General features: G+C 33.0%; 1 protein-coding gene across 3 annotated transcripts in view; it reads right to left on the bottom strand.

Moving 5' to 3' along the window:
- Positions 1 to 15,235, bottom strand: part of UBR3 (ubiquitin protein ligase E3 component n-recognin 3) — a 229,729-nt gene that overhangs the window by 49,866 nt on the left and 164,628 nt on the right. For 2 of the 3 annotated variants that reach the window (XM_061184691.1, XM_061184700.1), the window contains exons 28-30: positions 11,354 to 11,566; positions 10,030 to 10,166; positions 3,900 to 3,985 (exon numbers count right to left, since the gene is read on the bottom strand). In XM_061184691.1, coding sequence (XP_061040674.1) covers positions 3,900 to 3,985; positions 10,030 to 10,166; positions 11,354 to 11,566 — 436 coding nt within the window. The remainder of the gene's footprint in view (positions 1 to 3,899; positions 3,986 to 10,029; positions 10,167 to 11,353; positions 11,567 to 15,235) is intronic. The other variant, XM_061184709.1, reaches the window with a different exon arrangement.

Genomic DNA, 15,235 nt, shown 5'->3' with positions numbered 1-15,235 from the left:
GCAAGGGTTTGCCTCAACCTTTCTTGACTAAAGTTTAATTTTTATCTCTATAAAATCATGAAATCCATTTGTGATATGAACTTTGGCTCCTTAGTTAAACTACAGTAATAAGCAGAAAGCTCAGACTCAAAGATATAGAAAGATGTTGATCTAACTAAAGATAATTTTTTAAAAATTATCCTCCAATATTAATAATTTATCAATGACACCTCTTCCTCCCAACCCCACCCCAGCCACTGGTTTCAACAATTTCTGTTTGAGAAATACACTAAGAATATCATGGCAAAAAGTGTTGAAAGCCTGTGAACTTCACTGGAATCTATGGCGTTCCATGTCTATTTTCAAATCACTTGAATGAAGAAATTAACTGAGTAACTTTAATAAAATAGTCTTAATAAAAAGTTATGCCTTCAATTTTTGCATCTGCTTTGTCCTACATCTGTTGCTAACCAAGTTGGTGGTACTTATCAGTATATATACCAATTTGTAACAAAAACTCCAAATTCACTCATCTTTCAAAACCATGTTCAAATGCCATGTCCGCCAAAAGCTTCACTGATTTTACAAGCTAGATATGATCTCAAACCTCCAAATTTTCTAGAACTTTATCCATACCCCACTTTAGAGCTTAACACTTTCTATCTTACAATAAATTATCTAGAATCAGTCTTATCTGCTGAATACAACGTCCTTAATGCCTGACCTTCCAGTGAATAAAGAGGAGGTCCACAGCTCGGACCTAGGAATCAGGAGCAGAGCTGCATGTGGGAGCTGATGAGATGGCTCACACCAGGAGCAAGGGGGAACCAGCCAGCAAACTGGTGAAAAATAAAGGAGAACCAACTGGTATCCAAGGAAGAAGGAATGAGGACTTGAGAAAACGTCTGAAGGAGTGGCCCAAAACAAAAATAGAATTCACAGTGAATGGCTGGCAAAAGAAAATAGGCAAGATAACAGGAAGGATAGCATGGGAGATCCTGGAAATATTCCAAGGCAACAGTGTGCAGTAGGATATCCTTGACTAAGCCCAGGGGTGAAAGTTTTTAAAGGTTCTGCATCTTTTGGGACACTTAAGGGCAAGAGATATGTCTTACATAACTGAATTTAATGTCAGAGAACTGGGTTCAATTGCAAGCTTTGACATTTCCAACTATATGACTTGGCAATGCAATCACTCTGAACTCCAGCTTCCTTTTCTATGAAAAAGAGATAACACCTATTTAACATGGTCATTCTAAAGACTAAATAATTTATGTGAAAGCACTTTTTAAACTTTAAAACTGCAAACGTAAGGTATAATTAAAATACCATAGTATGCTGCTATGTGAATTAATTTTGCTCATTTTTTACTGTGGAAAATTTCCCAGACATATATTTAGGAATGAACTTTTACTCTGATTGGACTGGTCATTTTATCTCAATACTTCAAAAATTTGTTTGAATATGGAAGTGCTGAATGGCATTATTCCACGACAATTTGATTTCTCAGTATAAATTTGGCCAGTAATATTTTCTGCTTTTATTGTTGTAAATAGGTCAATCTTGTGCCCTGCCCCGCCCCCACTGTGTGTGTGTGTGTGTGTGTGTGTGTGTGTGTGTGTGTGTGTGTGTGTGTCCATCCATAATTATCTATCGGGCATTACGCAAGCCATTCAAGACAAAATTTATTAAATTTTTCCTCGACTAAACTAAACTTCAATTTCATCAGGAATTTGTGATGGAACATTACTCCAAAAGTGTAACTTCCATTATCATTGCTTAATTAGTGGAGCATTTTCTCATTCTCTTTCACCAAAATATTATGAAAATGAGAAAAGACATTTTAAAAATGATATATTTAAGAGGCCGTAGAAAGTAATGAATGGGAAAAGGAAAATACTAACTTATGAATAGGCTCTAGAGAAAAAGAGAAATTTTTGTTTACTAATACCATTAGAGTTCTACTGGAAAATGAAAAAAATGAGATATTTGATCTAAGATCCTATGAAACACCTTCAATATGCTCTTGCATTAAACTTAAATTAGGTTTGAGTTAGGCTTCAGTAAATAACAAATACATTAAGTTTATACACTTGCAAAATAGTGGGATTTTATAGAACATATAACATTCTACATACATGATTTATAGAGCTCTTTTATAAATAATTAGGATAAATAATGGGTAAGTAACTGAACAATACATCATATGAAAACTAAAATCAAAAAAATCATGTACAACCTAAATATATAAAATTTTTTATTTGTCAATCATACCTCAATAAAGCTGGGGGGAAAAAGAACTAACATAACTGATAAGGAAAAAAAGAAAACTAAAAACAGTATTAACTTATATTTAGGATAAGCTTCATCACAACCTCTTCTATACTGGCACCTTGAAATCTCTTATTCACTAAAGGGGAAAATAAAAAGAAACAAAAGTCTGGAAGTAACGATCAATTTAATAATTTAAATTAAAATTGAGGGTGATAATTGAAGTGGCTGCTGCTAGACTTTTACTACTATTTTTAGCATTCTGGTTAAGTTCATCATTTACAAGCCTCTGTATAAATTTAAGTACCTCAGAGGGGGGAAAAAGTAGCTTTCTAGCATAAAACTAAAATTCCTTTACTAAACACTTTCTAACATAACAGTTTCTGGAATATTATCAGCCAATGCCAAACAACAAACTAACAAGAAAGAATAATTTATGTAAGTGAAATTATAGTTTCTGCCAATTCAAACAGACTAGAAGCTAAAACTCCTATTTATCAACAACTTCTATAAAACATACTAAATCACTGGGTACAAGTAGGGTTTAAGTATATACATCAAGGGGTCAGTAAATACTGAATACTCAGTAAAAAATAAATTCCAAAACCTTAAATTTCCAGGAACAAAGTGATACCACAAAATAAAATATCAAAATCTAGTACAACTAGTAAGAATTTTAAAAGTAACTTGGTTAAATTTCACATAAGTTTGTATCTTTATGTTAGAAATTTCAAGGTGTTTTTGATCAGTCCTTTGCTCTGAAATCATTCCAAAATTACATGTATATCTTCTTAAAATAATATACATGTATTTTTGAAAAACTAATATATATTGATAATTTTAAATAATTACTAATATTTTTAGCATTTAAGAAAATATATTCATTTTTCAAAAAAATACATTATGTTTTAAACAATTTTTATTTCCCATATCAATCACATTAGGAAGTATTTTAACTCCATTGATTTGGGACCAATAATTAACTGTACATGACATTAAATAATATTACCCCTAGTATTCACATTAATTCTCTAAATAATGACTACACAGTGATAGCATCAAAACCATGCTCATGAAAAATCTACTTTAAGTTCCAAATGATACTTCTCAGAAATATACCCTTACAAAAAGTACTGAAGAATCATGCTCAGTTTACAATATAAAGCATATTCGTAAATAAAAGTAAACATCTACAATTTTAATACATTTTAATACATTTCTGCAAATCAAAATACAGTACAAATGCCTTCACTGATTAACAGCAGCTATTTATATAGAAATCTGTAGGTGACACAAATTGTCTTTATAAAAATTTTCTTAAGTCCAGATAACATAAAAATTCTTTAAAAGAATTTAAGTTTGAGGAAAATTTTTTATCGTTGAGAATAATACACTGTTTTAATTTTGAACCAACGTAATTCTGATTAATTACTATGACATTTATTTACTGACCAATCATAGTATAGAAAGAGCTAAATGTTCATGATTCTTCTAAGATTAACCATTTAAAGCATATAATCACTATTAAAATTGATTATACAAAACATAAAAAGAATTTGAAAATACATCAAAAGACCACTTTGCCTTTATATGCTTTCAAAATGAAATAATCAGAAATTTTTTAAAATTTAGCACTGCTTAAGACTTACTTAAACAAGACCTTTTACCAGCTGTGCTTGCACCACCTGAACATAAATTCCCTCCTCGATGAATTAATTCAAGTTCCAAATTGGTTCTGTAAGCAAAGCATTAAAAAATATCTCAGTCATTAGATTGAAGTAATACTTTTTGTTTTATTGATATGTCTGAATAAACCTAAGGTTCTTCAACTTTATTATTTGAAAAATTATAGTCTATGCAATATCAGTAATAATCATATTTTATCTGATATTTAGAAATTTAAAAGGGGAACAGTTTATCTACCCTTACTTATATATTCATATTTATACCTGCAAAATTGCACACATCACAGTGTAATTGTTGCAAAATCCCAGATGTTGGCAAATACTAAAAACTAGGCCTTAAGGAAAAAAACTGCAACACATTTCAAAAACCCGCATATGAATCTGATGGAAGAATCTGTACTCTGGCAGCCACTGATTAGGTGGTTACTGGCATATAACACACAAGGGCATACCAATTTTTCTATCAGAGAAATGGTTATCACTCACTGGAGCTCAGATGGATCTAGAAACCATTATTAAGAAACAAAATCACTAACATCAAAGTGGCTATAAACAACACATATAATTAAACAGCAGTCTCCTTTATAGACTTCTAAAATTACAGTTTTATTAAAATACATTGTATAACTATTAACACTGCTAAACAATATTGTTCATATAGATTTGAAATTATATTTAGCAATTATTAGCTTACAGAATAGCAATAATTAGTAAACTGACATTTCAAAAATCAAACTGATGCAGAATCTAAAGATTTACTCAAAAGCAGTAACAGTAAAATAGCCAATCAATTTTGACAAAATAATAAACGAAAATTCTGAGTGACAGTGTGTATTTTTATTTCAACAGTATTAATAAACTTAAACACACCTTTATTTGCCACAACTAAAACTGAATAAACTAGTTTATATCCAAGGTATGTATATATGACACTAAGAGTGAGATATCCCCCATCTTAAAAAAAAAAAAAAAAAAAGGCAACGTTTCAAGCTTACTCTTTGCAAGTGAATTCAGGAAAGAATAGAACCCTATTTTATTTAAAACAAAACATTTTGAGCTGGTTTTGGTTGTATCTTGAACACAGAATGTTCTGAAATGTTATTTTCATATATTTACTTATAAATGCAAACTGTTAAAAATATTAATATTTCTAAATCTGTATATTTGCCACCCATTTCTAAAGGAATGCTTTAATCCTCTCTACTCAGGAGGGAGAAAAAGCAATTTAACATTGATAATGTTCCTGTTCAGAGCTCCATCTGGTTGCTGCTGATAAGGGCATCTGTGTGACAAGGGAATTTTCCACCCTTCAGGTGATTTGCATTGCTCACTGAACTTCTAAAAACCTACCAGCAAGGAAGCAGGGACAAGGATTTCATATTAGTGGACAGAAAGCGAGCGGAGACCAGCATGTGTTCCTTCATCAAGGGAATATAAATGAGATCAATACATTTTGTTTTCACAAATCTTCTGTTGCCTAATCTGTAGAAAAAAATTAATGGCTATATTCTCTTATAAAAACTAAGATTTCCTAGATAGTACTTTTAAAAGAGCTAACCAGAAACGCGATTAATTCTTACAAATGATCGTCAGAACCAGAATGTCAACTTTTATTTCAGCATAATATGCAAAAATATTCATTAAAATATAAATACAATAACAAGTCTATTTATTTAGTCATCAAATAAGATACTTTAAAGGATGATAAACATGTTACCAGAAACTTGATTTTAAAGAATACTTGAAAGAAAACTACCAAATGTAATTAATTACTTCAGATTATGGTTGGAAGATCTCCTGTACAACATTCCTTCTGAGTTAAGAAAACAAAACTACCTATCCAAAGGGTTCGTATAATATCTAGGATTTAAAAAATCAATATGTCAGAAGCCCTAGCCATCAGCTTCTCCTTATTTAATTTATAACAAAATTGGCCCTTTAAGTCTTGCTAGAGAAAAGAACACACAAATGTGTCACATGCCCCATGTCTGCTTTTCCCTCACTGTTGAAAATCGTAACGCAATATTCTGTTTCTGCCCTCCTGAATGGATGATATAAAAATTAAGATGTATTGGGAGCAGAAGTTTTCCAAGCCTTTTTGTTCTTGGAGAAAAGTAGACTCAACTTTCTATATTTTCTAACACAAACACATTCAAATTAGTTTGGACAGGGAATAAAAAAGAAGAGAAAATCTCTACATTTGAAAGAAAGATTGCTTAAAGCCTATCATGGTGGCCACCTAGATACACCCATATAAAAACTCCTCCAACTATGCTCCAGTTTCTTTTTGCTTGACTAAGTATGCCTTCTACCCCTCGTTTGGCACTAACTTATATTTTTAGAGCTATAATTTGAAAAACAAACGTGTGTACAAACACACACACACAGAGACTCAAACACATACTGGTATAGTGTGGGTTCAAGGCCTGAGCCTACCCCTACTAGATGACCAATTAATTCAATTTCTCAGAGAAGAAAAGATCTTCATCCATACCATGGCCTGGCCTATATTATCGAATACTCAGCTCAAGCTCTAACTCCTCCAACAGTTAGGGAGAACTAACTCCCTTTTCTTGGAACAGGAAAGAAGCGCTTCTACACACTTTATATTTCAATTTGCTCATCTTCCCTTTTGAAGTTCTATAGCACTTTCTCAATATATCCATTTAAAATATATATATTTTTTTAATATTTATATTTTTAAATATTTTATATGTTAAAAAAAATTATATTGTTTTATACAGATTGATGTATATTAGTTTTGTCTCTCCAACTAAACTGTAAATTCCTGGAGACCAGGGACCATTTCAGATGCAGCTTCTATATCCCTGATGGTACATAGCAAAGTGTTCAAAAAATTCCCAGGACCTGAACACCTCTTTGTTTTGATATGTAGCCAGCGATAAGATTCTCTAATCCCTGCAGTTTATTATCTTTATCTTGTTGACCCTTCCTTTAGTTTTAAAAAGGATTCATAATTTGGTGTTTTAGCAAGCATTCTTCTTATTTCAAACATAATTAGTTTATAAAGTTTAAACTTATAATGCAACTAATGTATAAAGCAAGCTGCATTCACTCTACTGAACAGTTTACCCACTTATGACTTAAAGATGTCTCTCCATCTACATTTCAGTTACTCACATTTCACCTTCTTTCCATTTCCATGTTTCTCACACATACAGGCTAAGTGCTACTTACTAATAACTCTAGGCTATACATAACTTGGGTCCAAAGTCTTTGGAAAAATCAATTACTCAAATGAGTGTGATTCACTGTTTCAATAATGAAATAATGAATTGGCACTGAAGTGAAGAAAGCTTTCTTCTCCAAAATTAATTTTCCATAATCCGTTTGAATGACTGATATTTGCAATAGAATGTTTTTTGGAAATACATTAAAACTTGAATGTACTAATTTTGATTAATTTTAATGCAACAAAAAGAGATCATTCCAACAATTTCTTCTTTGCTGCCCTCAGAAAATCCTCCAAGGCTTCACCTTGCAAATAAAATTAAAAACAAAGAGATACATATTGTCCTACCAAAAAATAAAAAATAGCTCAAAAACAATTATTAAAGGACACAGCTTTACACGCTAGTTACCCACTAGAAATATTTTGTTTCTAAACATCAAAAAATTTAAGCTCCCCAAAGAGCAAACAAAATTACTTATTCAGCTGGGAGAAATTCAGTCCTGGGAAACTAGGGTTGTAGCCCATTCAAATTACTAATGTCAAATACAAACACATTTGCACGTTCTAAGGAACTATACATTTAAGAATCACAACATTTAATTCAAAAGTTAAATAACTGAAATTAATTTTACTTCTAAATATTTTACTTACTTAACCATTTTAAATACTGCTAAATATTTCAATGACTACCTTTTAGGCATAAAAATGATCATAATCTGTAATCATAAGTATTTAATGAAACAAGGTTATATGCCAGGCAGAAGATAACTGTAAAGACCTGGTTTCCTACCTTGAAAAAGTTATATCTTATTCAAATAGAATACACATGCTTTTTTCCTTTAACTCATGTTTTTGTTAATTTTTGAGTCAATTTGGTTTTTGTGTTTCTTTTTAATGATTAAGTAAAACTTAGAGAAGGCATGCAATCTCACTGTGAGAACATTGCAATGGCCTGGGTAATTTTAACGAAGGATAACGTTTTTAAAGGTTATATACTTTCACTTTTGGAATCATTATATTGTTGCTTTAGAGTTTACCACTAAGGATCAGAGAAGGATGGGAGGATGGGAGAGCATATTTTCTCCACTTCTCTATATACACCCTTAGTAAATAACATTTGACATCTGTCCCTGCTTCTATATAAAAGAGAAAAACAAAAATATGTTGATTCAAAAAGTCTCCCATTATCACAGCAAGCTTTCTATAAATATTTCTATTAAAAAATTATATATATATTCTATAAATTATTTATATATTTAAACAAAGAAATAGGAATCCAAAACTTCTACCAAACTAAATTTAAATCAAATTATTTGATTTATCATACTACAGCAAAATTCCATGTACAGATCATTCCCATTCAACCAGGATTTTCTTATAAGGTCAATCCTAATAAAATCAAAGGCATAAATGCACAAGTGACATAAATATGTGTGTGTATATACATGCATTGAGTTGGTCTACATCCATGTCAACTTTTCTACAACATTATTACCATAATATTGTACAGAACTTTATAAAACCTTGAAACCTGGCAAAATTAAATTATATTCAATTTAGTTTTCACATAAAGTATATTTTATTGCAAGTATGTAATTGGTAAGTCTTCAGAGACAAAATGTTAAATTAACTGTTATATCTTCCCCCAAAGCATTCTAGATAAATAACAATAGACTAGGAATACACAGACTAGTTACTTCCCAATCCATTAGATCCTTTTACATCAATCCATGTCCAGCATTTGCATTCTTAGACCAAAAACTAATGTTTCCTTATCCTGAGGTCTAATTTGCTTGCTGCAATTTTCTTAAGTCTGGTTCCATTTTTCCTGGGTTCAAAAGAGTACATAGTTCATTCACTCTTTTGTTACCCTCTGTTCCAGGAATGGGGCAGAGAGAATGGTCATGATGAACTTCATGTATATATGACTTATAAAAGCTGAACTAAGGAGAGGAAAAAGGAGAACAGTAATTGAAAGAACACTATACCTCAGCTCAAGAAATCTGAGTTCTAGTCCTACTCTACCACTAATTTGTTGCATGACTTCAAGTCACGTTATTTCTCTAAATCTTACCTATTACAATACTACTTGAACAAAATACGAAGTATGCTTCTAGAGATATCCAGGGGTCTACAATATCAGATCTGGCAGAATGTGTTTACAATTGTGCCTGCTTCTCTCCTATATTTTTTTTTTTTACGGTTCTCCATTTTCATTCAATTAAGTTTTCTAAAATTCCTATTTGGAATTATTTCTTAGGTATTGAACACCTACTCAGTAGATTAGACTATTTCTACCTAATCTGAAAGATGAGAAGCATTTACCTCTGTTTTCTTGAGACGCTGGTAGCTACTCACAGAAGTTTAGAACATGCCTGATCTCTTGTTTCCTCTCCTTTATCTGATTTTCTAAACCACCTATAGTCTTCTAGGACATTACTAGATCTTGCATGAGCTTAAAACAAACAAAGTTTAGTTCTTCTTACTGTTCTTATTTTTTTTATAAATTAGAAGTATTTAACATATTACAATGTTTTAGTTCTTAGTATTATCACTTTTTTGACAGGGCTTAAACAGTGATTTCTTAACAACACCCTTCATATGTAATACTCACATGCTTTGAGGTAGACATCTGTCTCAAATGTTAATAATATACTTTTCCTCATATATCCTATAAAGCTTAATAATACTTAAACTACTATTCCATTAAAATAAAAACTCCTCAGAAAAATGAAGGAAAACTCTACTTTTATAGACCTTCTAGGAGGTTCTAAAACTAGCCATAATTTCAACCAACATTAAAAATATGCAACCTTTTTTCAAATAAATATGAATGAGAAATAAAATAAAATAAACTATTAACATTAAGTAAATATAAAAGTATATACTATATATACCTACCTAGCAACAGAATACATAAAGAGAAAATCATTATCTGGTGAGCCTGGAGTCTTGCTATAGTCTCTATATTTCTTCTGAGTGGTATTTTTGATATCTTTCATTACAGATTCCATTTCTTTACTTAAGTTGGTTTCTGACTGTAAAAAACACAAACATACATATAAAGTTTATGTATATTCATTTTCTCTAATAATAGTCTAACACTACATTGTTTATTGTATGAGCACACTAGGAAATTAAGGTTTAAAAGTCAAAACAGATGTACATTAGCTATGCACTATAAATATATTAAGTGCACAAAGATAAAACAGATCAAGAGGTATTTTCTCTTATTTTAGGGACCTTTTATTCTCATTTTATATTGTGATCCAACCATGAATTAACCACACAAACTATATTCTAAACAAATGAGTGTATGTCATTAAAATATCTTAGAACAGTTTCCATGCTTTAAAAAAATATTTCATTTAAGCTCATTTTTTCAAGATTAATATTGATGTCCCTTACTTTAAGCATATTTTAATCACATAAAAATCTGGATTTAGAAAAGAAAAAAAAAACACATAGACTCAAAAATTAGTCTTCAATTGAGAAAAGGAGATGAATCTTTCTGATTAGCTTTAAACTATGAATTTCTGTTAAAAAAGTCAGATATTCATAGTTTTCATAAATTTACTGCATATACTGGGCATAGCTGTCACTCCTCTCAGGGACCATAACATAAATCTATAATGAAGGTGAAATATTTAAGAATTTAAATCAAATAAATCCTACTGGATGGGATAAAAGATGGGTTCACTTAGACCAAATCTCACAGTAAAATAGACTGACTTATGGTTCGATCATATATACAATATTTTATCTCTCTAATACACACACACATACACACAAATGTATGTGTAAGTCTATAATTACACACACAGAAAGTTTGCATGTGTGTGTGTAAATACATCATCTAAATTTTAATATACCTAATGGGCATATTTTTAAATGATTAGATTGTGCTTTACATTGCAAGATACATCTATATAATGCTGGACTTTGTTTTTAAATATTTCAACATAAACATATCTAAGCTTATAGGATATTTCATGATCTGGAAGATGTATATTAAAACTATAACAATTTAGACTAAGGAAAAGCATAGCCTTTAGTAATAATTTGTTCTATTACTCTCATTTTTGTTTTTAATAACCACCAACAGAAGAGTAAAACCTCTAAAAGCAATTTCTACTAAATATATAAGGTCCAGAGTAATTTAGAAATAGAACAAAAATTAAAGCTGAAAAGCAGAGCTGAGTTAACCAGGATATTTCTGCCTTACACTGATGCTTACTGGGAAAGCTCCCGGACGTCCCTGCAGCTCCTCCACTTCCTTTATGAGATCTTGTATGCTTTTGTTGCTAGGACGTTGCCAAAGGTTGTTTTCGACATTGCTTCCAGGATAACAAGGAAGAACACTGTTAGCAAACTGCCTACAGAGAGGACATGTGAATTCTCCTTTGTCCACTGAGAAGCCCTGAAGAACTTGGTCATTCTAAAAGATGAAACAAACATACAGCTATATGATGCACACATTTACAGAAAACAAAATTAACACCACTACATTTTATAGTAAATAAATGAACCATACAAAAAAGGACCTCTAATACATGTCATAAAAGCATAAAATCATTTAACTGAAGATTATCAAATCACTTCTTACATCATGGCAGTCATGCAACACTTGCCATCACCAATGAACTGCTTAAGTATCCTATTCTTCTCTCAGTATGAAACATTCAAATAATGATGCAATCAATCTGAAATGTGGATTTAAGATAGAGAATAACTCAAAAAGCAGGCCACATTAAAGTGAATCACCTTCCTCTTACCCCATGCCCCTGTTTTCTTCACCTATAAGTGACTACTGGAAAGATTCTCCCAGTGCTCATGTTATTTGATGTAGGATAGACAGCTTTTGAGAGTATTTAAGCCTAAAAAAATGTAGTGTGTCTTCCAAGGTGTCTAACGGCCGAACACAACTGATTGGACTTGATGCAGTGGGTTTGTTTAGGTTTAATGGATAGGGGGAAGATTCAGTTAGAATACTCAGAACATAAGGGTGATAAGGAAGGGAATTAATTTAACATCCTCTCCTTCACATGTTCCTGATAGGAGAAGGAAGAAAAATGAGAATTTTTGAAACAGAGACACATAAAGCACATATGCTTAGGAGGAAACTCTTGCTCATGAGAGATTGCAATTCATGCTAACTAACCAGGATTTAAGGCAGGAATCCAGGCTGCTATATTCGTCCCTTTCTTTTGCCTGACACCACCCACATCTATTTTGCTCTTTCAGGCTACTGCTATTGTGTAGTCCTAACCACTATCTTACTCTTTTTTCCAGCAGTCTCTCTTATTCTGCCACTAACCTAATGCTTTATCTCAAAATATGTTTTTAATGTACTAATATATGTATGAATGCTACAATATGACCATTATTACTAATAAGACAAAAATAATGAGAAAAAAGGATACAAAGAAGAAAAAATGAATTTATTTGCCCATGGTTACAAAGGTAGTTAATGACAATGTCAGAATGAACTTAGGTTTCCCAACTCTTTAATTTAGTGTTCATTTCACTGTATCTTGGATTTCAAGTACTTTGGCCAAAAGAACTGAATTCTTTTTTTTTTTTTACTCTGTGACACTTATTTTTTCAATTCCTTAAAAATCTAACACCATGTCTTCTTAAATCCAATTCTATAAACAAATGCTAAGCTCCTATCATGTGTCAAATACTGCACCATGTGACAGCAAAAAGAGTTAAGAGACATCTTCATTTAAGGTACTGACAATTAAAAGCAAATAGAAACAAATTATAACAATAGTGTGATAAATGCAACAGAGAAGGCTTCCCAGAGAAGGCTTCCCAAAGAACACTTGTGAAGTAAGTTTTAAAGATATATAAGAGGAGTGTACTAAAAGGTTGGGGCAAGGGTCCTGGTCGTTGAAGGACATTCTATGATAAGCTTCCCTGTAGCCATAATTTTAAAGAATGCTAGGTCCTCATCCTAGCCTTGACTGAAACTAGGTTCTTTCCTGAAGCATCACCAGAAGCCCTCTCAACTAGGCACTGCTCATTTTTCCACATCTCTCAAACCTCAGTATCTTTCTCATCTCCAGTGCTGGCTCAAGATCATTACTCTTGCATTCCCAGTGTGGCTCATGCCATTTAGTGAGATCACTCCTTTTCCTTCCTTTCTACTGTCATCCATTGCCCTTAATATCTGAAGACTTTGGTACCTAGATCAGTTTTCCTCATCACTCCAAGTCCTGCCATCCTCATACACAATTTCAATGTATGTAGACAACCAATCTTATATCTTAGTCCCTTAGCTCCTTGACCTCATCAACTCCAATGGCTTTGACCTCCACTCTACCCTAGCACCTGTTACCATGACCACACCCTTATCTTGTAATGGCCAAAAATTGTCCATATCTGAAAATATTAAATTCAAACATCTTATATTCTGTCAACTCCTATCTCTTTTAGTCCCTCCCTTTTTCCTCAGTTTATACGGTCTTTCCTATCCTACCATACACCATGATATATCATTTTAAAAACTCTCAACACTTCTCGTTCTCCCTCCATATGTCCTTCTATGATACACACCTAAACAAAATCTTCATACAAAATTAATCCAGTGTATGACTTCCAATTCTGCATTCAAACTGAGTGCTGTTAGAGAAAACTGAAGTAGCTTCTTGCTACAAACTGCTTCCCACCTCAACTTAGCCCTGAATACTTCCTGGCAATCTTTCTCCAACATCCTATGAAGCATTCTTTCACCCAATTCCAAAGTGGTTTTTCTAAACCATCTCCTCACTTGTCAAGTCCCTTTACCTACCCCAGCTTTGCCCCCTCTACTCTAGGAACATAAAGCTACACCTCCTACTTCAGAAAGAAGAGGGTCATGGCAGTGAGACAGGAGGAAAGGGGGCAGGGCACAACCTTTAAAAGAACAACACAGCTGCTGAGGATACGACAAACTGGTTAGAACCAACTAGGTCCAAGACGGTGTAAGATTCGACTTCCAGTAGACCTTGAACCTCATTATATGCTCACTGTAATACATTAGCATATGCTAAATGACACACCCACCAGTGCCATGACAATTCCAAGGCTAACCATAAAAGGAAAAAAGTGGGTGATGGCCCAATTCCTGGAAATCCCCACCCCTGCCCCAAAATAGTTGGAATAATCCTCCCACTTGCTAGCCTATGAAATTCCCAGTCCATAAAAACTAACCACCCTTATACCGCAGGGTGCTCTCACCCTCTTGAGAAGGACTGCATTCTGCCTATGGAATGTGTACTTCCCTGAATAAATCCCTTTCACTTTATTATGGCTCGCTCTTGAATTCTTTCCTGAACAAAGCCAAGGACCCTCACTTGGCGGTCTGCCCCAGGGACATGCCCGAGACCTGGGACATTGACCATCCTCTCGTGCCTGCCCCATTCACCTGCAACAGCAGCTCCTTCAGCTTCCTGCCTTCTCCCACCCCAAATATCTGATTAATAAATCCCATCAGTCCTTCCACCCACTTTCTTCCTTCTACTCCCTTTGCTAATATCTCCTAACTAGTCTCCCAACCATATCACTGCCAGTATGATCTACCTAATGTGAGATACTTATTCCCAATCACAATCTTTCAGTGATCACCATCACCTCTTACCTTAATTCTTTCCTCCCTCTTATGCTCCACATGCAATCTCTCACCAAGTCTAGAAAATCCTTCTCTAAATATATTTCAAGCAACCTAAGTGTCCATTGACAGATGAATGAAGAAGATGTGGCACATATACACAATGGAATATTACTCAGCCATAAAGAGAAACAAAATTGAGTTATTTGTAGTGAGGTGGATGGACCTAGAGTCTGTCATACAGAATGAAGTAAGTCAGAAAGAGAAAAACAAATACCATATGCTAACACATATATATGGAATCTAAAAAAAAAAAAAAAATGGTTATGAAGAACCTAGGGGCAGGACGGGAATAAAGACGCAGACCTACTAGAGAATGGACTTGAGGACATGGGGAGGGGGAAGGGTAAGCTGGGACAAAGTGAGAGAGTGACATGGACATATATACACTACCAAATGTAAAATCGATAACTAGTGGGAAGCAGCCGCATAGCACAGGGAGATCAGCTCGGT

The sequence above is a fragment of the Eubalaena glacialis genome, chromosome 1 (genome assembly GCF_028564815.1).
Source record: "Eubalaena glacialis isolate mEubGla1 chromosome 1, mEubGla1.1.hap2.+ XY, whole genome shotgun sequence".
Lineage (NCBI taxonomy): Eukaryota > Metazoa > Chordata > Mammalia > Artiodactyla > Balaenidae > Eubalaena > Eubalaena glacialis.
The sequence above is the reverse complement of the archived record's forward strand: the minus strand, read 5'-3'. Positions and strand labels throughout refer to the sequence as shown.